At 45.9% G+C, this 23,726-nt stretch overlaps 1 protein-coding gene across 13 annotated transcripts in view; it reads left to right on the top strand.

Moving 5' to 3' along the window:
- The window catches only part of GRIK4 (glutamate ionotropic receptor kainate type subunit 4), a 489,633-nt gene that overhangs the window by 197,429 nt on the left and 268,478 nt on the right, over positions 1–23,726 (top strand). For 10 of the 13 annotated variants that reach the window (XM_078339710.1, XM_078339708.1, XM_054241643.2 and 7 more), the window contains one exon: positions 13,785–13,943. The exons of the other annotated variants lie outside the window; for them this stretch is intronic. In XM_078339710.1, the coding sequence (XP_078195836.1) occupies positions 13,785–13,943 (159 nt within the window). The remainder of the gene's footprint in view (positions 1–13,784; positions 13,944–23,726) is intronic. 13 annotated transcript variants of the gene reach the window in all.

Here is a 23,726-nt window from a genome sequence, read left to right on the forward strand (position 1 = left end):
CTCTAGGTTCATTTAAGTTGAGACAAATTAAGTTCAGTTCATTTAAGTTGAGGATCTCCTTTTTAAGGTTGAGTAGTATGCAACTGTGTACATGTACCACATTTTCTTTATCCGCTCATCAATTGTTGATGGATACTTAGATTGTTCCCATATCTTGGCTACTGTGAATAACGCTGCCATGAACATGGGAGCGTGGATATCTTTACAAGGTGACAATTTCATCTCCTGTGTGTGTACCAGAAGAGGGATTCCATGTCATATGGTAGTTCTATTTTTTAATTTCCTTAGGAACCTCCATACTGTTTTCTGACTTAGATTTTAAAGGGGTCACTCCAGTTGCTGCATTGAGAATGGGCTACAGGGAGATCCATTTCAGGAGTCTCTCGTGGTAATCCAGATGGGAGAGGTTGCTGGCTTGTCCAGGATGCAGCAGTAAAGGTAGTAAGAAAGGCTGGAATTCTGGATAGATTTTGAAGGTAAAGCCAACAGAATTTCTTAATGGTCTGGATATGAGATGTGTGTGTGTGTGTGTGTGTGTGTGTGTGAGAGAGAGAGAGAGAGAGAGAGAGAGAGAGAGAGAGAGAGAGAGAGAAAGGTCAAGGGTGACTCCAAGGCTTTTACTTTGGAACCTAAGAGGGTGAAGTTGGCACTTACTGCAGTAGGGAAGGAGATTGGGCTGGTTTGAGGGTAGGAGGTGTCTGAGCCGAATCTTGGTGTACTAAATGTGAGATGCCTGTTAGACAACCTCTGGAGTTGCAGGGTGGCAGCTGGAATGTGAGTCTAGAATTCAAGTCACAGGATTCTACTGGAAACATAAATTTGGGAATCTGATCAATATTCAGATTGTACTTAAAGCTACAAGACTGGATTTCTGCAGAGAAAAGGACAAGGACAGAGCTCGGGTGCTTCAAAATGAAGAAGTCAGAGGGATGTGGAGGAGCCTGCAGATGAGGATGGGAAGGTGCATCCAAGGGGCAGGGGAAAATGTGGGTCAGCATGGTCTCCTAGAAGCCAAGGGAAGAAGTGATCAGTATCACAAACCTCCTGAGAAGCCCAGGGAGATGAGGACTGAGAGGTGGGCTCACTGCTCTGGGGATTTTTGTTTCACTTCATTTTTAATGCCCCACATTAAAACAATATCCCATGGGTTGTGGCCTGAGGACGTTTCTGTCTGAGTAGAACTTGAGGCTCCAGCCCTGCAGAAAGCAGGAAGGAAGAATTATTTGTAATGAAAAGAAGAAGAAGTTACCAGCACACTTTCAAGCTCACTGTCTTGTTTTATTCCCCTAAGTCCTGCTAGGGAAGTATCTGTAGTGCTCTTCCCATTTTAAGATGAAGAAAATGAGGTGCAAAGAAGCAACATAGCTGCCTTTAGTTCAGCAGCTTTGAAATCAGTGTTGGTCAACAGAACTTTCTCAGTGTCAGCAATGTTCTGTATCTGCTTTGTCCAGCACTGAACCTGTGGGCTACCTGTGGCTACTAAGCACTTGAAATGTGACTTTTTGGCTAACTTTTGTTTTTAAAAGACACTCCAATTTAATAATGGGTAAAAGAGTTGAACAAATACTTTATAAAATTAGATATGTAAATGGCTAATACATCATTAGTCATCAAAGAAACACAAATTTTTAAAACCTCTTTTTACCTTTTCTCCCTCTTCTTTTTTCTTTTAATATATTTTATTGTACTTTAGGTTCTGGGGTACATATGCAGAACATGCAGGATTGTTGCATAGGTACATACGTGGCAATGTAGTTTGCTACCTCCATCCCTGTCACCTGTATCTGGCATTTCTCCCCATGTTATCCCTCTCCACCTCCCTACCCACCACTGTCCCTCCCCAAGTGCCCCCCAACAGACCCCAGTGTGTGATGCTCCCCTCCCTGTGTCCATGTGTTCTCATGGTTCAGCACCCACCTATGAATGAGAACATGCAATGTTTGATTTTCTGTTCTTGTGTCAGTTTGCTGAGAATGATGTTCTCCAGATTCATCCATGTCCCTACAAAGGACACAAACTTATCATTTTTATTGGCTGTGTAGTATTCCATGGTGTGTATGTGCCACATTTTCCTTACCCAGTCTATCATTGATGGGTATTTGGGTTGGTTCCAGGTCTTTGCAATTGTAAACAGTGCCATGATGAACATACATGTGCATGTATCTTTATAATAGAATGATTTGTAATTCTTTGGATATATACCCAGTAATGGGATTGCTGGGTCAAATGGAATTTCTATTTCTAGGTCCTTGAGGAATTGCCACACTGTTTTCCACAATGGTTGAACTAATTTACACTCCTAGCAATAGTGTAAAAGTGTTCCTATTTCTCCACATCCTCTCCAGCATCTGTTGTCTCTAGATTTTTTAATGATCGCCATTCTAACTGGTATGAGATGGTATCTCATGTGGTTTTGGTTTGCATTTCTCTAATGACCAGTGATGATGAGCATTTTTTCATACGTTTATTGACCTCATAACTGTCTTCTTTTGAAAAGTGTCTGTTCATACCCTTCACCCACTTTTGAATGGGTTTATTTATTTATTTATTTATTTGTAAATCTGTTTTAGTTCTTTGTAGATTCTGGATCTTAGCTCTCTGTCAGATGGGTAGACTGCAAAAATTGTTTCCCATTCTGTTGGTTGCTGGTTCACTCTAATGATTGTTTCTTTTTCTATGCAGAAGCTGTGGAGTTTGATTAGATCCCATTTGTCTATTTTGGCTTTTGTTGCCAATGCTTTTGGTGTTTTAGTTGTGAAGTCCTTGCCTATGCCTATGCCCTGAATGGTTTTGCCTAGGTTTTCTTCTAGGGTTTTTATGGTGTTAGGTCTTATGTTTAAGTCTTTAATCCATCTGGAGTTAATTTCAGTGTAAGGTGTCAGGAAGGGGTACAGTTTCTGCTTTCTGCACATGGCTAGCCAGTTTTCCCAACACGATTTATTAAACAGGGAATCTTTTCCCCATTGCTTGTTTTTGTCAGGTTTGTCAAAGATCAGATGGTTATAGATGTGTGGTGTTGCCTCCGAGGCCTCTGTTCTGTTTCATTTGTCTGTATCTCTGTTTGGTACCAGTACCTTGCTGTTTTGTTTACTGTAGCCTTGTAGCATAGTTTGAAGTCAGGTAGTGTGATGCCTCTAGCTTTGTTGTTTTTGCTTAGAATTGACTTGGCTATGCAGGCTCTCTTTTGGTTCCATATGAAGTTTAGTGTGGTTTTTTCCAGTTCTGTGAAGAGGGTCATAGGTAGCTTGATGGGGACAGCATTGAATCTATAAACTACTTTGGACAGTATGGCCATTTTCACAATATTGATTCTTCCTAAACATGAGCATGGAATTTTTTTCCGTTTGTGTCCTCTCTTATTTCCTTGAGCAGTGGTTCATTGTTCTCTTTTAAGGGGTCCTTTACGTCCTTTGTTAGTTGTATTCCTAGGTATTTTATTCTCTTTGTAGCAATTGTGAATGGGAGTTCACTCTTGATTTGACTCTTTTTTAGTCTGTTATTGGTGTATAGGAATGCTTGTAATTTCTGCACATTGATTTTATATCCTGAGACTTTACAGAAGCTGCTTATCAGCTTAAGGAGATCTTGGGCTGAGATGATGGGGTCTTCTAAGTATACTCTCATGTCGTCTGCAAATAGAGACAATTTGACTTCCTCCTTTTCTAATTGAATATCCTTTATTTCTTTTTCTTGCCTGATTGCTCTGGCTAGAACTTGCAATACTATATTGAATAAGAGTGGTGAGAGAGGGCATTATTGTCTAGTGCCAGATTTCAAAGGGAATGCTTCCAGTTTTTGCCTATTCAGTATGATATTGGCTGTGGGTTTGTCATAAATAGCTTTTATTATTTTGAGATATGTTCCATCGATACCTAGTTTATTGAGATTTTTTAGCATAAAAGGTTGTTGAATTTTGTCAAAGGCCTTCTCTGCATCAATTGAGATAATCATGTGGTTTTTGTCTTTGGTTCTGTTTATGTGGTGGATTACGTTTATAGACTTGCGTATGTTGAACCAGCCTTGCATCCCCGGGATGAATCCTACTTGATCATGGTGGATAAGCTTTTTGATGTGCTGTTGCAATCAGCTTGCCAGTATTTTATTGAATATTTTTGCATATGTTCATCATGGATATTGGCCTGAAGTTTTCTTTTCTTGTTGAGTCTCTGCCGGGTTTTGGTATCAGGATGATGTTGGTGATCACCCTCTATGTTCTTGCAGGGAACTGCACTCCAGAGCTGTTCCTATTCGGCCATATTGGCTTGGCTAACTTTTTAATTGCATTTGACTTAAATTAATCTAAATTTAATAATAAAGAGCCATCTGTGGCTAGTAGCTACCTTAATGGACAGAGCAATTCTAAGTGGTCATATTTATACTATATTTAAACCCAGGTGTTCCGGCCCCAGCACTGGGTCTTCCAACCTGCCCTCTCCTTCCTAAGAAGGTGGCAGAATGTTCCAAAGGGGGCTGGGTTGGCTTGAAGCGATAAGTCTTGGAGGGTGGAGTTGGAGAAGGAGATAATGTGTGTGGCCTAGGCATGGTCTAAAGTTCTAGGGTTTATTAGCCAATTTACAAGCCCTCTAAACTCTCCCAAAGCCTGTTTCTTCCACTGTCAGCACAACCCAGGCTCTATAGAATAAGGGTGAGGACAGGAGAGTATATCTAGTATAGGGACCACTTATAAATTCTACCATTTGTCAATTTCCTTAATACAACTTCTCCTGTCCGTTCAGCTGCATCTGCTGAGCAGCAAAGGATTTAAATTCCTTTGAAATACTATTACTTAAATTTTGTTTGCACACTTAGAATGTACCTATTATTACTGTCACTATTTCAGTTATGTCTGTGTGCTGCTTTCTGAATCTCTTTATAAACTCCAGGAAGCAGGTGAATTATATCCTGTTTCCTATACATGGTAGGTACAGGATGGGGTGGTATAAAGAGCACCCATCTTGATCATCTTTGTTAGCACTAGAGCCGAGAATGATGCTTAGAAAATTGTAGGACCTCAACAGATGTCTGTTTAATAATTTAATGGCTAGACTTAGAATCATATAGATTTTGTTCAGATTTCTGAATTTCCATTCACTAGCTTTGTGGCCAAGGGCAAAAAACTAAGCTCTTTGAAACCCAGTTTGCTCATCTATTAATTTGTTCATCTATGAAGAGCAATGTATTTCTTGTGTTCATGTGAGGCTCAAATGAGATAACAACCATAGAAGTTTTTGCACAGTGCCTGACACATAGTAGTGCTCATTTATTAAGGCTTAATTATTTCTTTACTTTCTTATTATGATATAAATTTTGTTTATTCTTCACCAGACCGTGGTCTTCTGCAAGTGGGGATTTTATTTTACTCACTGTTTTCCTGCACAGCACTCACACAGTGCCCTGAGCATATTAGGTTGTTAGGAAGCGCTGTTGGATTTATTGCTTGCTGGATACCTCTGGTCCCACCTCAGGAGATGCAGCTGAATGAGACATGACCCAGGGCCAACAGGGAATATTTGGGAGTGCCCAAGCTTAGAGGAGTCACCGCCTCTATCTTGGCTTAGAAGCCTGCAGGTGATTTACAGTCTCACTACTTCTCCTTCTCAAGTGGCCATTGAAATTCCTTAGATTGCAGGGCTGTCATGAGTAATTCATCTACTAGAATGTAAGCTCTGTGAGAATAGACATTTTTGTTTGCTGTTGTTTCTAGAACAGGGCTGGATATGAAATGTGCTCAGTAAATGTCAGATGAAAGAATGATCACAGATGGGGGATGAGAAGCAATATTGTAGAACATAACTCTGCAAACTTTTTTTTTTTTTGTAAAGGGCCAAAGAGTAGGTATTTTAGACTTGTATACTGTAATGTCTCTGTTGAGATTATTCACCTCTGCCATGCTAGCTCAAATGCAGTCACAGACAACATATAGGCAAATGAGCAGGGCTATGTTCCAAAAAATGTACTTTACAAAAACAGGTGACAGGTGGTTTTCCAGTTGTCCTAGAACCATTTGTTGAACAGACTGTTATTTCTCCAGTGAATAGTCTTGATACTCTTGGTCAAAGGATTAATTGCCCATAGATGTTTGGGTTTTTTTCTGGACTCTCAATTCCATTGACTATATGACTATCCTATGCCAATAACACACTGTTTTGATTACTGTAGCTTTGTAGTTAGTTTTGAAATCAGGTACTGTGAATCCTCCAACTTTGTTTGTCTTTTTCAATGATGTTTTGGCTGTTCACAGAGTCCCTTGCAATTGTATATGCGTTTGAGGATCAGCTTTTCTCTCTTTTTCTTTTCTTCCTTTCGATGGAGTTTCACTCTTGTCACCCAGGCTGGAGTGCAATGGTGTGATCTCAGCTGATTGCAACCTCTGCCTCCTGGATTCAATTGGTTCTTCTGCCTTAGCCTCCCGAGTAGCTGGGATTACAGGTGCTTGCCACCATGCCCAGCTAATTGTTGTATTTTTAGTAGAGATGCAGTTTCTCCCTGTTGGTCAGGCTGTTCTTGAATTCCTGACCTCAGGTGATCCACCCACCTTAGCCTGCCAAAATGCTGGGATTACAGGCATGAGCCACTGAGTCTGGCCCAGCTTTTCCATTTCTATAAAAAGCACTGGAATTCTGATAAAGATTGCATGGAATCTGTAGATTGCTTTGGGGAGTATTGCTATCATGACAATATTAAGTTTTCCAGTCCATGAATGTGAAATACCTTTTCATTTAACTGAGTCTTCTTTAACTTTTTATAGCAATATTTTATAGTTCTTAGTGTACAATTCTTTTCCTCCTTAATTTATTCCTAAGCATTTTGTTATTTTTAATGCTATTATAAATGGAAATGTTTCTTAATTTCTTTTTCAGATTGTTGATTGCTAATATCTAGAAACTCAACTGATTTTTGCACATTGATCTTGTACCCTGCAAATTTGCTGAATTTGTTTATTACCTCTAGTAGTGTTTTGTGGATTCTCTGGGATTTTCTGGAAGCCCCAGCATCTCAGGCTCCTATCTGACATTATCCTTTAGCTCTGTTGAGGCCTCTGGGACATCCCACTCTGACATATCACCCTAAACACTAGAGGACTGCTTTCCAGCATCCGGCCTGCTCTTGATCTTTCTAGAGTTCCACGGACTCTGGACAGCCACCATAACCAAGTCCATCTGGGAGCAGCTCAGGAGAGACACAGGAACTTCTCCCTGCCTGTTTGCAGGAGTCTGATGGTCTGTCCTGAAGTCCATGCCTCTCCTAGGAAGGGGCTGTGGGTTCTAGGGCTGACCCTGATCTCTGCCTGTAATTCTTTCTAACACATTTTTATCATCAACTCCATCCTTCCAGCTGCCCTATGTAGAACAGATTTCTTGTCTTGTCTACGTTTAGACCCAGTTTCTTCTGGACTCCTAGCTGATCCAGCCCCAGTGCTGTGTCCCCACCTCTTCCATCCTGACTATGTTGTCATGCCTGGGCTCTGTGAATGTGAGTGTGCACATGTGGGTGGGACATGGGGGAGCATGTGTCTGCCCTATGTCTCTCCCCTCCTGCAGGTCTGCAGTCCTTGCATGGAGCCCAGGAGTAACTCATGTGGAGAATGGGATGGATGGCTGGACTACCAGGCGAGGGGCTGTTGGTGGGTGGTGTGCTCTAATATTTTAGGAGCACAGGGGACCCCTTAAAGGGCTGGGTTGATTTCTGGCCTAGTAAACGTTTGACCTACAGGGATCTTTATCACCTAAGACATATAGGTAGTCTGCTCCATGAGGTCTCAAAGCAATACGTGAGGTTGCGAGAAGGGAGCGTATAACCAAGACAAAGCTGTGACTGGGGATACCAACTGGTTCTCACCACCTCTGTGGCAGCTAGCCCAGCAGGCTTCCTAATTTCAGGTCCCTTGTCTGCAGATGCACACTACTTAGTGGCTGTGTCTCCTATAAGCCACCATGTTATGGCCACCGTATGAATGGACCAGTGCTGACATTGACAGCATTGTGCTGTGACCTGACACCATGTCAGGCACCATGAAAGGAATGAATAGCTACAGATCCTCTCTGACTTGGGCAAAGATCCTGCAGCACCTCAGAGCTCCTGGGAAAACCACGCAGAGCCTTTTTGTCTTCATCAACATTGAACCACCAGGCTTGGATGAGCTGCTAGGAGAGGGCTGCTCAGGAGGATATGGCAGTGTGATGCCCATTTACAGAGGCCTGGAGGCAAGGAGATGGAGAAAATAATAAGACAAGAACCCTGGGGAGCCATGGAAGGGAGGCTAAGTACATGAGTCAAACTGCACGCTCTGGGAGCTGGAGCCATTGATACATCAGTGCATCACTTCACTGGCTGAGACCCACTCTTGTGGCTGCCAACCTGCCCAGCACTGTCAATCTGCTAATGGTGAACCATCGAGGCGAAGGTCTGAGGAAGCACCTGCCAGTGTGGGTGAAATGAATTCTGAACTCTGTCCCCCAGCAGATCCTGCACACTTACTTGTCTCTCTACACGTGGATCTATAAATCCATGTGGCTCTGTAACCACAAAGCCCCCTTTTGATGACTGGCAAGGGTAAAGGGAGTAATTAAGAGGCTGGACTTCCAGGGCCTAACCAAACTGTTTCCAGTTGTCTATTACTCTATAACAAATCATCTGAAAATATAATTTAACACAGCAACAATCATTGATTTAGCTTACAAATCTTTACTTTTGGCATGGCTCAGTAGGGAAGGTTCAAAAGGCTAATCTCTGCTCCATGTAGCATCAGCTGAATGGGCAGCTGGACAGGGAGCTAGAGGACTTAAGATGGCACAGTTACATGGCTGGCAAGTTGTTGCTGGCTACTGACTAGAGGTGCTGTCAGAACTGAGGGTCAGGGGTCTTTGTTCCTCTCCACATGGACTGCTGCATGTGGAGCCCTCTGTAGGCTACTTGAGCTTCCTCACAACATGGTGGCTGAGTTCTAAGACTGAGCAATACACAAGAACCATGCAGAAGCTGTTTTGCCTTTTATGATGGACCTAGCAGAAGTCATATAGCATCAGTTGCACCATAGTCACAAGCTCAGCTAGGTTGAAGAGGTGGGACGACCATAGATACCACCTCTTAATGGGAGGAATGGCAGAGACACATCATAAGAATAATACATGGGAAGGGAGATAGTGTGGTGGTCATTTTAGGAAAATATAATACCATCTCCATATGAGCCATAGAGAAGGAATGGCAATATTTTGACATTACCACATACTTAGAACCCTAAGGGACTTGTAAAATGGCAGTGGGTACAAGGGCAAGATGCAGAGGAAGTGAATGGGCACATGCAAAGAGCCTAACTGTAGTGACTGATTTGTTTCTACTCTGTGTGTGGTGGTGGGGGAGCAAAGCTTTTTTTTTTTTTTTTTTTCTGTGAGGTGGCATCTTACTCTGTTGCCTAGGCTGGAGTGCAGTGGTGCAATCTCGGCTCCCTGCAACCTCTGCCTCCTGGGTTTAAGCAATTCTTCCACCTCAGCTTCCCAAGTAGGCGGGATTACAGGTACATGCCACGACACCCGGCTAATTTTTTGTATTTTTAGTAGAGACAGAGTCTCATCATGTTGGCCAGGCTGGTCTTGAACTCCTGACCTCAAGTGATCCGCCCACCTTGGCCTCCCAAAGTGTTGGGATTACAGGCATAAGTGACTGTACCCAGCTGGAGCAAAGCTTTTGATCTGCTTCCTTGATGTCTGTGAGAGACCCTTTGTGAGAAAAACACATTCCCTCCCACCTCTAGCTCAGCTCCACAGAGGTCCCTAATGAATAATCCTCATCAGAGACAGACCAGAAATATCCTCCTACTTAACAACCAGGCAGAGATGGGGCTGAGCATGGATCTCGGAGGTGCTAGCCCTGGCAGCTGGCACGCTGACCATGTGGTTTTTTTTCCCTTTGAATCTCTGGAACTTCGAACAGAGCCGCATCCAGGGAGATGCCCCCAGCCTGGTGCTCTCTGAGGGAACGTGAACGGGCTCCAGAGGACAGAGGCAGCTGGTGGTTCCAGAAATGAAGCTGCCCCTGTAAAGGTTAATTACCCTCAGTCAGGCTGGGCCAGAACACAGTTCCCGAGACCCACTGTCTTCCTGACATCCTGCTCGCAGACTTCACCAGCTGAAGTCTTTGCTTTGCATACGGCCCTGCTGCTGGGAGGCCAGGACTGCTGTACAGAGACAGTCCTCTTCCATCTCCCACCTCTTACCTGCTCCCGCACTGTTAGGGCTTGCAGGACTCCAGCAAGCCGGCCGGCTGCTTTCTGATGGCCCAGAGCATAAGCAAAGGCAGGGCAGTAACCTTTACCTGGTTTGGCCTGGAGATATTTATAAAACTCAAGAGCTTGAGGACAAACCATGTGGATGTGAGATGTGTAAATAGCACTCAGGACAACCTGCCAGCTGGGGAGTCCAGAGTCCTTTCCAGGCATATTTTTTAAAGGGAGAGCCAAGGCTCGCCTATTTAGAATCTTACCTGGAGACTCTATTAAAAAGGAAGACTTCAGACCTACAAAATCTTGAATGTCTGAATCGAGCAACCCAGTGAATCATAGGAATTTTAAAGTTTGAGACCCACTTCTTGTCCCTGCCTCCATCTGGAATGTTCCTTCTAGATCTAGTTTCTGTCCCCAATCTCATGGCAGTTCCAGTCACCTATGTCGAGCACCTATTCTATGCTGCTGGTTCCAAATGTGTGTGTTGTGTTAGATGCTGGAGACATGAGGATAGTAGTACCTACCAGGGAGGGGATGACTTTCTCCAGAAATCCCTGTACTAAGTTCTGTCACCTGAAAATAGGGATTGAGTTCCCTAACCCTTCTCCTTACCTCCTACTGGAGTTTTGGAGTGACTTCCTGAAGGATTCTCTGCAATTGCTGACTAGCTCATAGAAAATAAAAGGTCGGTTTGATAGGAGTACTGGAAAACTGTTGCCATCTGGTTTTGCAATGTGGGATTTTAGTAATAACCCTGGTTTACTTTTACATGACACCTCTGACTATCCCTGCAAATAGACAATTCTAGAAGTGTTTGTTGCATACACAGGATGCTTTGGACAGCTGTTCACCCACTTGCCAAGCTGCTTCCTTTTTGAGGCTCTTTTAGGTTTTCTGATTATACCAAAGAGAGTCCCAGTTTTTCTGAACCAAAAAATCAGAGTAGTGTAGAAGACCGAGCCCTGGACGAGGACTAAAGTGGCTGGGATGCTCTCGGCCACCTGTGAGACTCAGAGTACACCGTTCTGTCTGCATTTTCCTCCTGCCACATTAATCCGTCACTGTCTGCATCATGGGGATCAAACAGCTAATGCAGGCGAGGGTGCTCTGGAAACGGAGAAGCAGCCACACACATACAAAGCATCATGATTCATAATCAGAACGCTGTACCTTGGTTTCAGAGTTGCTTGTAGGTCCCAGCTGAACAGTAGTCAGTGCGAGACAAGGCAGAAACAAAATGGAACGACTGACCCCACATCAGATCTTAAATCCTGGATCCACAAATACAGAATGTTTCCTGTCTTCCAATTAATCCTTCTAGTAACTCGGAGAAATAGGTAAGACAGATGTTATCTGTCCAGTGAGGAGATTGATCTGGATATTTTTGGGGACCTCTTCCAGTTCTAAAATATAATAATTCTATCATTTGCCAGATGAGAAAGCTGACTTGAACTGAGCCGAGTCTCCAGGAGGTTAGATGTGTAGCTGACACCACATGGCTTAAGCATGGCAGAAGTCAAGATGCAGCTGGGGCCTCCTGGTGGACCCCAGCGGTGGCGGCTCTTTTGATTGACTGCACTGGCTCACTCTGGCCCCTCGGTAACCAAGCTCATACAGGTTCTGAGTCTGGCCTTCTCTGTGGGCAAATGGCTCCACATTCCAGCTGTGTGAGGCTACTGTGGTGTGGGCCCTTTTTTCTGGGCACGTGACTCACAATAGAGAGTCTTTCTTCACAGATTGGAATGCACGCCGCTTTTCTGTGCAAGGGTCAAAGGTGATCCCTTTCTCCAGGGAAGAAAGCAGACCTTCTCCAGACTCTGTGCCCAGAAGGTCTGGGGCTTGATCTGGAGCCTTGCACATTTCCTGCTCCTCTCTGAGCTGCTTTGCTACCTCAGGAGAGCAGAAGAAGCTGTTGCTGCATCACCATTTTAAATGTTAATGATTTGTATTATTTTAAAATCTGTTTGTATGCCTGGAGGCCTCTTTACCAGAGGCCCAGAAAGTAAGGAACTGGGTAAATAAATTAACTGGGAGTCTTCAACTGATTCCAAGACTGTCATTCCCAGCAGGTAGTGCAGAACCAGAGCACCAGGCAGCCCAGCCGTGCCTCACTTGCCCCTGTGTGGTGAGGAGGGGGCGTGGGCAACTGCAGGGCCCTGCTCTCCCATTCCGTCTCAGGGTGGGCGGTGCTGAGCTGCAGGAGGCAGTGAGCCCCAAGTCAGTATCTCTGATGAATCCTGCACCAGAGCTTGTTATGTTAGGGAAGCATGCCTTCCTCGAGAGACATCAAATATTAATGGCAGCAGTAGAGACAGAGGGTAAATGAAAGCAAGTTATAAATGTTCATTTTAAGGGCAACCAGTGGTTGAGAGTAGAATGAGCATTTCAAGAGCAGAGCAAAGGCATTAAACCTTGGGTCTTAGCTTTCTCAGTGGGCTCACCAAGGTGGGACAAGATGTTCTGCTGCCCCAAGTCAGAGACCTCCTGGTGCCCATCACCTGCCTCTGCCACAGCCCAAGGTGTGCAGACAGAAGCAAGTTCATCCCGGGGGACCCATTCCTCTGGCCTGGGGATCACTGCTGAGTCACAGCCCGGAATGGGTCATGCTTCTTTTCAAGGGGTATCTCTCAGGATAGCCCAAGTTCAGGAGGACGGGCTCTTTCAGAATCTAAGAGCAGAGATTCCCAACGCAGAAAGGGGTCTCCGAGATCCTAACCAATCTCTTTTGAATCTGTAACCACCTGGCAAAACTATACCAAACAGATTGATCCTTAATGTTTTCCAGAAAAGAACTTTCCAAAATGTCCCTTGCAGGATGATCCAATAAAAAGAAGGAAGCAAATGTACCCTGAACCTGCAAAAAGTCCTTCTGTGGCTGGAGATGGCTGGAACTTTCTCCCCAGTGCCCTGAGGCCAGGACAGAAAGGCTCTAAAGCTGACATATAGCCCAGAGGAGACAGGAGGTGGGTTCTGTACAGGATGAATAGCTTGGAAGTCCTAGCAACTGAATCCTACCCATTCCATGGTCTGAGTAGCTTCATTAAGAATCCAATTCATTCATATATCCATGCACTCAGGAAATGGTTCTTTTACGCCTGCGCTGTGCCATGCACTGTGTGAGGTGCTCTGGATGCAATAATGCGCAAAGCACACAAGGGCTCTGCGTCACCCAGCTTACATCCAGCGGGGAAGTTAAGTTGACATGTCAATAAATAGCGTCTGTAAAGTTAGCTAAACACTCCATTAGCACACATACGGGGTGCTAAGGGAGCCTGGGGTGCAGGAGTGCCCCGCCTTCCGCTCTTGGGGGTAGTAGAAGGCTTCTCAGAGGTGATGAATCCTACCCATTCCATGGTCCTGGTGTCCAGCCATGCAGTGTGCTGGGGCGAGGGGTGGGACGAGAGGGGGAAACGTGACAAGAAATGAGACCAGACAGGTAGGATTTAAGAGAGGAAAAGAAACCAGGCCTGCTGGCCTAGGAAGGACCTTAGCTAAGGCAGTCTGTAACCACTTTCAGTTCCATTAGGAAGATCGCCTCTAAACTCAGTCATTTCTTACCTTTCAGAGGCAGTGTCAACAGAGGCCACCCGCCCTTCTGTGCTTTTCTTCTCAGTTTATCCTCTGGCCAGGCTCAGTGGCACATGTCTGGAATCCCTGCACTTTGGGAGGCCAACGTTGGAGGATCACTTGAGCCCAGGAGTTCGAGAGCAGCCTGGCCAATATAGTAAGACCCTGTCTCTTAAAAAAAAAAAAAAGTCATCTTCTAGTTAAATCCTACCAGGGACAGGGAGCTCACTGCCTTGAAGCAACAGCCTGGTTGTCAGTTTTTCCTGATGTTGAGTCCAAATCTGAGCCTTATCACTCCCTTCTTCTGGTCCTGGTTGGCTCTCCTGGGCCTAGAGAAGGTAGACTCTGGATTCTTCACGATGGCACTTTATACACTTGAAGAAAGCAACCACATTACTTCTGATCTTCTCTTCCTCAGAAGGAACATTTCCTGCCCCCTCAGTCCCTTATGTGATTTGATTTTTATGCGTGTCCCTTCTTTTCCCAGTCTGTCATCGTCCTGTTGAAAGGAATGACAGTAACTGGTCACAGTTCCCCACGTGAGCCTGGCTGGAGCGGGGATGTGAGAGGCCATCCCCCACTTTGTCTGAGACACCCTGCTATTATTCACACAGCCGAAGGTTGTACTTTTTTATAAGCAGCAGTTTGTCACAGCTGGCTCAGGTCAAGCGTGTGGTTCTAAAAACAAATGAACAAACAAAGCTCATGTCGTCCTCTTTTAATAAACTTGTCCAAGTCAAGTGTCCCCGTTTGTAGGTCTGCTATATTTCTTGAATCCAAATGTAAGACTTTAGGTTTTCCATCCAAGATTCATTGGATTGGTTTCTCTCAGTATTCCATTCTGCTGTTCATCAGTTGTTTGGATTCTGTGACCTGACGTGCTAAGCGCACCCCCTCCCAGTTTTGTACCCTCTGCTGATTTTAGCAGCTGCTGTGTGGCTTGTCATTCCTGGTACCTGAAGAGCCATTGCCAACCCAGGCAGGTAAACTCCGTAAGAGAGCAGGAGGAAGACAGAGTGGGGGGCTCCTCGCATCACTGACGTTGGGCTCTTCAGTCATTGTCATGTTGTAATTGGCAAATGCAGAAAGCACCAGCATGTTTGTGCTTAGAGCTCTTTACCAGGCGAGGTTTAATTGCAATGGGATTTATGACCGTAGCTTGTAGGAGATAATAGATGTAGCAGTGTCTCTTTTATCTTCTCTGGCTACAGAGGGTTTTTAAGGGAGGAGGAAAAACAAGTGGGACTGGAACTGGGAAACTCGGTGAGGTAAAGAGGTGGCTACAAGTGACTTGATGAGTCGCAGTTGCTAAGGTTGCCCTAAGAGATGTACAACATGAATATTCATAGTTCCGTTCACTTAGGTGACTGCTTTGCCAGCCTTATCTCTTCACAGCAGCTTTGGAAGATAGGGAAAGGAAGGCTCAATTCTCCATTTTACAGAGGAGGAAATTGAGTTGAGAGTGGATTCACTGCTGATTCAAAGTCCTATTGAGTGTCACCAATAGAATTGGGGCTAGAATTGGGGCTGGAATCAGGTCTTGTGCTCTGATCCTTACCGCAGAGCACCTGTTCCTCCAGCATTGTTCACAGGATTTCATCTCTGCTCATCATTCATCCTCTTCCATTATTATTTAAGAGATAATGTATATGACAGCACATTGTAAACTAAAGTCTAAAGGTGCTATCCATAGTTGCTGTTGTTGTGACTGAGGACTTGCTGTGTGCAAGACACCATACAGATGCAAAAGTGTATGATGTGCTCTCCTGGCCTTTCAATAGCAATGACTTTAATAATGTTGGAAATTCACCCAGTCTGGAGGCTCGTTGTGACTTACAGTCCGCACCTCTGGGGTGTTTTGGAGAAAGGAAAGTGCTAGTGCGTGTGTCTGTTGCAACCCAGAGTAAACAGGAGGAGCTTTCAGAAGGAAGGGACTAACCTTTTCCTCCTTGCCTTCCCTTTCTTTATCCATTCATGCTCTTTATTTTTTTTTTTCAGCAGTTATTTATTGAACACCTACTGTGTGCCAGGCTCTGAGCCATGTGCTATGATTCTAATGGCACACAGGGAGAAGTGATTTCTGGCTTCTTGGAATGTAAATCTCGTGGAGGTTAGGGAGAGGGCATAGAGGGCTAAGCACTTTCTGAAAAGTATCAAATTTGTCCTAATAGGGGAAGTTATGAAGTACTACAGGATCCCATAGCAAGGGGCTGTGACCTGGTCTGGGAGTTAAGGAAGGCTTCCAAGAGGAAATCATGACTCAGACTGAGATCTGAAGTTTAAATAAAAGTTTAAATATGACCCTAGATGAAAGGAACATGGAACAGTGCTTTTGTTCAAGGCCCGGGTCAAGAGAGAACATGATTCCTTTTTTTTTTTTTTTGAGACGGAGTTTCGCTCTTATTATCCAGGCTGGAGTGCAATGGCGTGATCTCGGCTCACTGCAACCTCCGCCTCCTGGATTCAGGCAATTCTCCTGCCTCAGCTTCCTGAGTAGCTGGGATTACAGGCACGCGCCACCATGCCCAGCTAATTTTTTATATATTTTTTTAGTAGAGACGGGGTTTCATGTTGACCAGGATGGTCTCAATCTCTTGACGGCATGATCCACCCACCTCGGCCTCCCAAAGTGCTGGGATTACAGGCTTGAGCCACCGTGCCCGGCTGAGAGAATATGATTCTTTTTGAAATGTAGGGAGAGCAGGAGGTGGGAAGAGATGAACCTGGAGAGGTAGGAAGTGGTCAGATCATAAAGGGCCTTAGGAGTCTTGTTAAGGAGGGTTGGGCTTTAGCCTAGTATAAGGGAAAGCTACTAGAGAGTTACAGGCAAGGAGGGACATGATCAGATTTCTGTTTTGGAGAGATTCCTTTAGCAGCAGAGTGGAGAATGCATAGGAGGAAGCAGGTGTTTGGTGTGGGTCCTGCTGATTCTGAAGTGCCTCTGGGCCTCGCAGTGGAGCTGTCCAGCCTGTAGGTAACTACCTTCGTGCGTGGGACTGGAGCTCAGAAGAGAGGTATAGGCTGGAAATAGGAATTTGCTGTATCTCTGCTGGCACTGGGACACTAATGCTGGTCCTGGGCCAGGTGCTGGGATTCAGCTTATCTATGGAGTAGTCACTGAAGCCAAGGATATGTGTGATCAAGGGAGGGAGACGGGGGCCTGGGACACAGCCCTGAGGAACACCAACCTACGAGGGCAGGCAAGGAAGTCGACCCTGCAGCTACTTCAGGAAAAGGAAGCCCTTTCGGAAACACAGACCTGTTGGAGCATCCATTGTTGGAAAGCGGTGGGTCGTGTCTCATAAAAACAAAAACAAAACAAGGCAAAACAAAACAAAAGCAATCGAAAGCTCATGAACCCCCCTAGAGGCTGATCTGTGAACGCAGATGAAGGACCGAGCCCCGCAACCGACCTGCAGCATGTTCTGCCCCTCCATGCTCCTTTCTTTATTTTTCCCCATTTGTCTGATTTTAACACTCCCTCTCTCTCCTCTTTCCCCTCCACGTTTCCTTTTCTAGACATTCATTTTCCCCACCAACGCCTTCCTGGTCAGGTATGGAGAACGACATTTGCAAAAGGCTTGGGGATTCTCAAATTCTTGTGGCCCCCCAGACCTCTGGGAAGAAAACGTCCCTTATTTGCAGCTTAATTTCATACCAGGCCCCGTGGGCACCCCACCATCTCCCTTTTGTGGGGCCACTGGACTGGGGGGGGCAGATGTTTCCACTTTTGAGATAGAGCTGGGGAGACTGAAGCAGAAAATAGGACGCAGCCTCCTCTGGGTTCCAGCCTTAATTTAATTCAAATGAATTAAACATACTCTTCCTGAGCCCCTTCTTGGTGCAAAGCACAGTAGATTCCAGGTGGGAGAAGTCACCCAAGCAAAGGCCCATACTGAGCAGAGAATGGGCTTCGGTGTAGTACGGGAACTGGGCCTATGGGCAGCAGGTGAAGGTGGCTAACAGGCAGGCTGGAAACTGACGTCAGTACTCTTAAATGCAGGGAGGGTATGGAGACTCCACTGTTCTGTAGGCAGTGGTGAGCTGGCTAAGGCTTCTGAACTGGAAGTGACCATATCAGAGCTGAGAAGGAACCAGAGCCTGATTTGCAGAAGTCCAAACCTGGAAAGTTATAATGCTCATTCCTTACCTGACATGACCTTTTTTCTTTTCTTTTCTTTTTTATTTTTGAGATGGAGTCTCACTCTGTTGCCCAGGCTGGAGTGCAGGGGCCCGATCTCAGCTCATTGCAACTTTCACCTCCTGCATTCAAGCAGTCCTCCTGCTTTAGCCTCCCAAGTAGCTGGGATTATAGGCACCTGCCACCACACCAGGCTAATTTTTGTATTTTTAGTAGCCAGGCTAGTCTCGAACTCCTGACCTCAAGTAATCCCCCCACCTTGGCCTCACAAAGTGCTGTGATTAAAGGTGTAAACCACCACATCTGGCCATACTCTATGTGAATTGAGTGACTGTTATGTGCAGGCTCAGAGCTGCGGCACAAGAGGTGCAAAGATAACTAAGATGCAGTCCCTGCCTTCTAAGCATTGGGATCCTGGCTGGGGAAGCAGAAACTGAGTGTAAATAGATGAAGAGGAGGCCCAGGCCCCTAGCACCTTTGACCTGATATTCACTCTGCATGGGAGTCCTTCCAGCAGTGAGAGAAGAAGAAATTCTCTCCCTGAAGTTTCCAGGAGAGAAAGCCTTCTCCGGCTGCCACCGCTCTGCTCATCAGAGTGCTAAGGGTGGATCCAAAGGGCAGGGTGGCTCTGCAGCATGATTGTCCCTGAACTCCATTTATCGGCTCAGGGCCCTGGTAATAAAATGTATTTGCACAGCCCTGGATTGAGAATTTAGCTCTGAGGGTTAGAGAGGGCATGCTCAGGGATTAGGATCCAAATCCTCTAAATATTTGCTGTGGGGATGTCTTCATACCCAAGAGGGGAAAGGATGCTGAGGCTGTGGCTGCTCGTCGCTCTGACAGGCAGTTTGAGGTCCAGCCCGGAGATGTTCCTGCCGATGGAATGCCCGTAAATGGAGGCCAGATGCCCCTGCATGCATCACGAAGCAGGTTGCCTTTGGTCAGCTTAGTGTGAGCCTCAGGCTGGGGTCACCTGGCTAGGCTGTTGCAAGGTAGCTAAGGGCTGGGACAGAGGAAGAAACTGCACACACCTGGGTGGTGGGCAATGCTGCAGGAGCAGGCTTCCAGAAGGGCAGCTGCTGTGGGGCACCCTTTGGCAATGTTTACACTGTCATGTGGTGAGATGTCACTGCCCCCCCGGGACCTCTTCCCTGCTTCTACTGTCCCCTGAACCTTCCCACAGGTGTGTGAGCATGCCCAGGATCTGGCAGTGCTCAGAGAGTGGAGAAAGATGGGCCCACTCTCTCCTTCGCCATCCTGCCAACACACATGTTCCAGCCAGCCTAGAAAGAGAATGCAGGGCCGGGAAATCTGAGCCCTGAAAATAAAAAATCAGGTGGCGAGGGGCTCCAGAACTTGATTTGTGATGTCAGCTGTATCAGCTGATCTCTGTGGTCCTCATTTTCTTACTTACAAGAAGGGAGATAAGAATCCTCCTGGTTCCTGCCTCACCAAGATGAGGGGAGGAGGCTACATGGGATGATGAAAGAGAGCACCTGGGTGGGGAAAGCCCTCTGGGGCTGTGTGGGATTCTGATCAGGGAAGCCCAGCCTGGGGCACTCCTGCTCTGGGCTTTGTGGGCAGGATCGTGCTCACCCCAGAGCTGAGGCTCTGCTGGCTCAGGCCTCCTGGAGGCTGCGCAGCTGGGGGATGGGGAGAACTCCCAGCAAGGCAGGGGTAGGAAGTTGCCATCCTGCACCTCCCTGCCCACCTGTGTAAGCTGAGGTGGCTGTCTGTGGCAAGAGGGCTTGAAAAGATTCCAAAAAGAATTAAGTCAGTGCCATGGTTTTCCCCTTAAGTGTCTGTCTAGACACAACACCTGATTCCAGGAAAGGATCATAAGTCATTCACTTGCTGCTTTGGGTGCTGAGAAGGCTGACTTCTCCCTCCTGCCATCTTCCCTCTGTTCTAGCATCTTCCTTCCTCCCTCTTCTCACCAAGAGCAAAGGCAGGACTCAGCCCTGGGGACACAAGACTGCAGTCCTGTGACTGCCCCTGGAGTTCCTAACCTGTCCCCTCAAATCTGTAAGTCCATCAGGGACCTCCCAGCCACCTCTTCTCTCCGTCTTTACCCAGGCATTCTGGAAGCACCAGAAAAAGCTCCAACTCCCGGTGGACTGAAGAGTGACGTGACCAGCGTCTTTGAGTCACAGAGGCATCCATATTTAGGAGAGGATACTTGCCAGTTTCCATCTTCCGTGAGGACAAAGCAAGAAGAGAGAGGCTTAGGCAGCCACAAGTGGATTAGGCTGGGTTAGACAGGAGCTTGGTGACGCTGGATAATAATGTGGTGCCTTGCCACTCTCCTCTCTAGTGTTCCAAGCCAGGGACACTTAACCTCCAGCTGCAAGTACAGCCTTGCCCCAGCATGGGACCAATCCTGTCCCCGAGATGGAAGGAAGGAGGGAGAGTCCAACATGTATTGAGCATTGTCTGAAGCTGAGCAAGGCACTTTCATATCCAGGTCACGTTAGGTGGGCAGGTGGATGTCCAGGGCTGTGGATCTGCTGCCTGGGAGTGTCAGCCTTGCCACTGTTGCCTGTTCCCAGCCCAGGACCTGCCAGTACCAACCTTAGTCCTGCCTGGACTTAGCCTGAATCCATACCTCAGGGCTGCTTGGGCCCCTAACACCTTCCCTTCACACTCGCCCGTTCAGTCCTTTGCTGGCTACAGCAGAATGGTTTCAGGACTGGCTAAGCCCTGTTTTTGAGAACAAGAGTTGTTAACCCTAGGAATGGTTTGCTAAGAAAGAAGGTGGCCCTCCCCAAGCCTTCCTAGAATAAGGTATAGAATAAGGCTTAAAGAAGTAAAACAACAGGTTTTGCCGTTATTTTTTTAGATACACATTTACTCTTTATTTTGGTAAGTTGCATAATTGAGTTTTTTAAAGTGTATAATGAATATTTTGAATTTTAAATAAACAAGATTTTAAAGAAATCCAACAAATCAGAGATCTCATATTCTTTTGCAGAGACACCATCAATAATTTCACAGCATTTTATGCATGCTTGGGTGAGTCCTTAATTAAAAAATAGTTTTTTTAAAAATAAATAGGCTATAACAACTTCTACAGCCACACATAAAATGACATTCCCTATAATCTGGTCTAGGTAGAGACAGAAAACTGAAGGCCCTGTGTGTGAGGTTAACCAGGGGCTTCCTTCCAGAGAGAACCTGGTAGAAGATGCAGGTTTCACAGTGAGACAGATCTAGATTCACATCAGCTCTGACACTTGCCTGTGTGACCTTGGGCCAGCTACCTTCCCTCAGATCCTGAGTGCCCCTCTTCTGGTTAAGTCAGACTGTGGATGATACTGACTGCCTAGGTGTTTTGAAGATGATCTGAGATAGTCTGTGAGGCAGTGTCCTAGAGGCCTGGCGAGCTGCTCCCACAGACCGACACTCCCTTCCTCTTACTCTTCCCCCTTTCCTTCAGGCCTCGGGAGTTCAGGGTCCTTTGTACACACTCCTGCTCCCACTATAAAGAGGTATTTAATCTGAAATGAAATAGTTACACAAGCTTCTCTCCTGCCCAATATTCAAAACCAGAATTTATAAAATAGCAAGTTAAGGAACAATAACTAGCCTTATTCCAGAAGGACCCTTCTTTTTATGTAAAGGTATTTGCCAGGGCACTTCCATCACAGAACATTTTTCTCTCCACGTTAGCTGCTCCTGTTATCCATTTGACAGAGAAGCCAAAGAAAGAGGCTGAAAGCTAACGGCTTAAATGTTAGGAACCTTTGTCTCCTAAAGATCAATTCAAGAAAGAGATAAGGTAGATTAAAAAAAAAAAAAAAAAAAAAGACCTGGGGAAGCAGATTTCATTTGTAAAAGTTCAGGCTGTTTCAGGAAATAACTTCAACTTAAAGCGAACTACACCTGGAATTGGGGAGCACTGCCCTGCCTTGTACCTGGAATGTGGAGCACGTTGTGTGTGTTGTAGGGGGAGGTGGCAGAGAGAACGGAGGGGAGAGGGTGAGATTTTGAATAGAGGGCTCATCCGCATGACCATTAGAACTACTTCTGCTTGTCACAGTCATGGCACGTTAAGGTCTGCTGAGGCGGGGTTGGTCGTGAAATCGATCAGCACTGCATTCTGTGTCTGCCTCTGGTTTATTGTAGACTGCTTTCTCCAGACATCCTTTGATGTGTGTTTGGCTGTGAGCAAAGTAATATAGATTTTCCCATCGCATTCCAGCTCTCACAGCTGATTCCTCTGTGGTCCAGCACCTTTGGGGTGGGGATAAAGAGCTATTTGGGATGCTACCTGGGCCTCCAGATGTCAGGCCTGGACGACGTGGGAGGTGGGAACTGAGGGTTTTGATGCGTCCTGCTTTGGTCAAGATTAGCTCAGGACTGACAAGGAGCTAAGCTTTCAGATGGGAGCTCCTGGTGCATAACTATGGGTAGTTGGAGAAGAGATCAGGGAAACTGGGGAGGGGAAGAAGGTGCTGGCACCAGGATAGGCAATTGCGACTTGATATTTATTCTATGAGGGCAGGGGTTAGGGAGGGGTAGGGAGGGAGGTGGATTGAAGAGTTTAGCTATATTTTAAGAAGTTAAGGGTGCAATGTGGATTGTGGGGGAAGATACTGGAATTTTTAAAATGAATTGACAGGTCATTGCTCTGTCTCAGCATGTGATGGAAAGGATAGAGGAATGGAGGGTGAGAATGGGAGGGAAAAGGGAGAGAGACAAGAAGTTAAAGATGACTCTAGGTTCTAAAAGCTGGATGAGTTTGTTCATTCACGCATTCATTCATTCATTCATTTATTCATCATGCATTCAGCTAAGAGTACCTGAGCAGCACCAAGCAGTGTGCTACACCCTGGAGGGAAAGACATGCTTTTCTGGAGGTAACTGTCTAATGAAGGGTTCATAGACACAAAAATGGACAATTACAACAGCTGTGGGAGCATACTGGGGGGCCCTGGTTGGGAGCTACAAGGAGTGGTTCAAGAAGACTTTTTAGAACAGGTGACCCCTAAGCTGTGAGCTAGTCAACAAAATCAAGTCCTTAGACACAGAGGGGAAACAGACGTGGATGAGGCATCTGGTTGGCAAGCAGACATGATTGATGACCTCTAAGAGTGCAGTTTCAGGAGAATTAGAACCATGGCAAAATCAGTGTTTTAAAGTATTGTGCATTAACAGCAAATCTGAGGTACAGTAAGGCCAGCAGAACAGGAGACAATCGCCGTTGAAGAGATAGTTTGGTCCTCACAATTCCCAAGAGGAGGAGGCATGTCACACCCCGGGGGTTACCTGGTCCCAGGATAAGTCAGGAGCAAGCAACAACCTTTACTGTGGTTCCCGTGGGAAGGACCAGGGGAAGCAGGGCAAGCAGATCTAGGGTGGGCTAGTTTGAGTAATTCCAGCAGCTCTGGGGCACAGGCGCTGTCCTAATTGTGTGGTATCTGGCCCGAGGGTGATTGGGGCAGGTGATTGGTGGCCCAGAGTGGGAGACCCAATAAAGGAAATGGTTGGGGTATGGGCTCTGGATTGGTTGGTTTGTTTTCAAAAAAGCAAACCCACCCTGTATTCCTATCTCGAGGAAGTGGCTACCTCTGGGAGGGACAGTCTCTCCCAGGTCAGCAAGGCCCCAAGATGTTGAAGCATCAGAAAACAGAAAATGAAAGACACGATTAATATCAGCAGTTAAGGGAATCATCATAGGTAACACTTACTGGACACTGTGTCTAAGGCATATTTTACATGTTTTAACTCACTTCTCTTGGTGTCTTTAGGACTGTACTACTTTACATTGAATTTTCTGTTATTATAGCTGCTAAGTAA

Source organism: Callithrix jacchus, chromosome 10 (genome assembly GCF_049354715.1).
Source record: "Callithrix jacchus isolate 240 chromosome 10, calJac240_pri, whole genome shotgun sequence".
Classification (NCBI taxonomy): domain Eukaryota; kingdom Metazoa; phylum Chordata; class Mammalia; order Primates; family Cebidae; genus Callithrix; species Callithrix jacchus.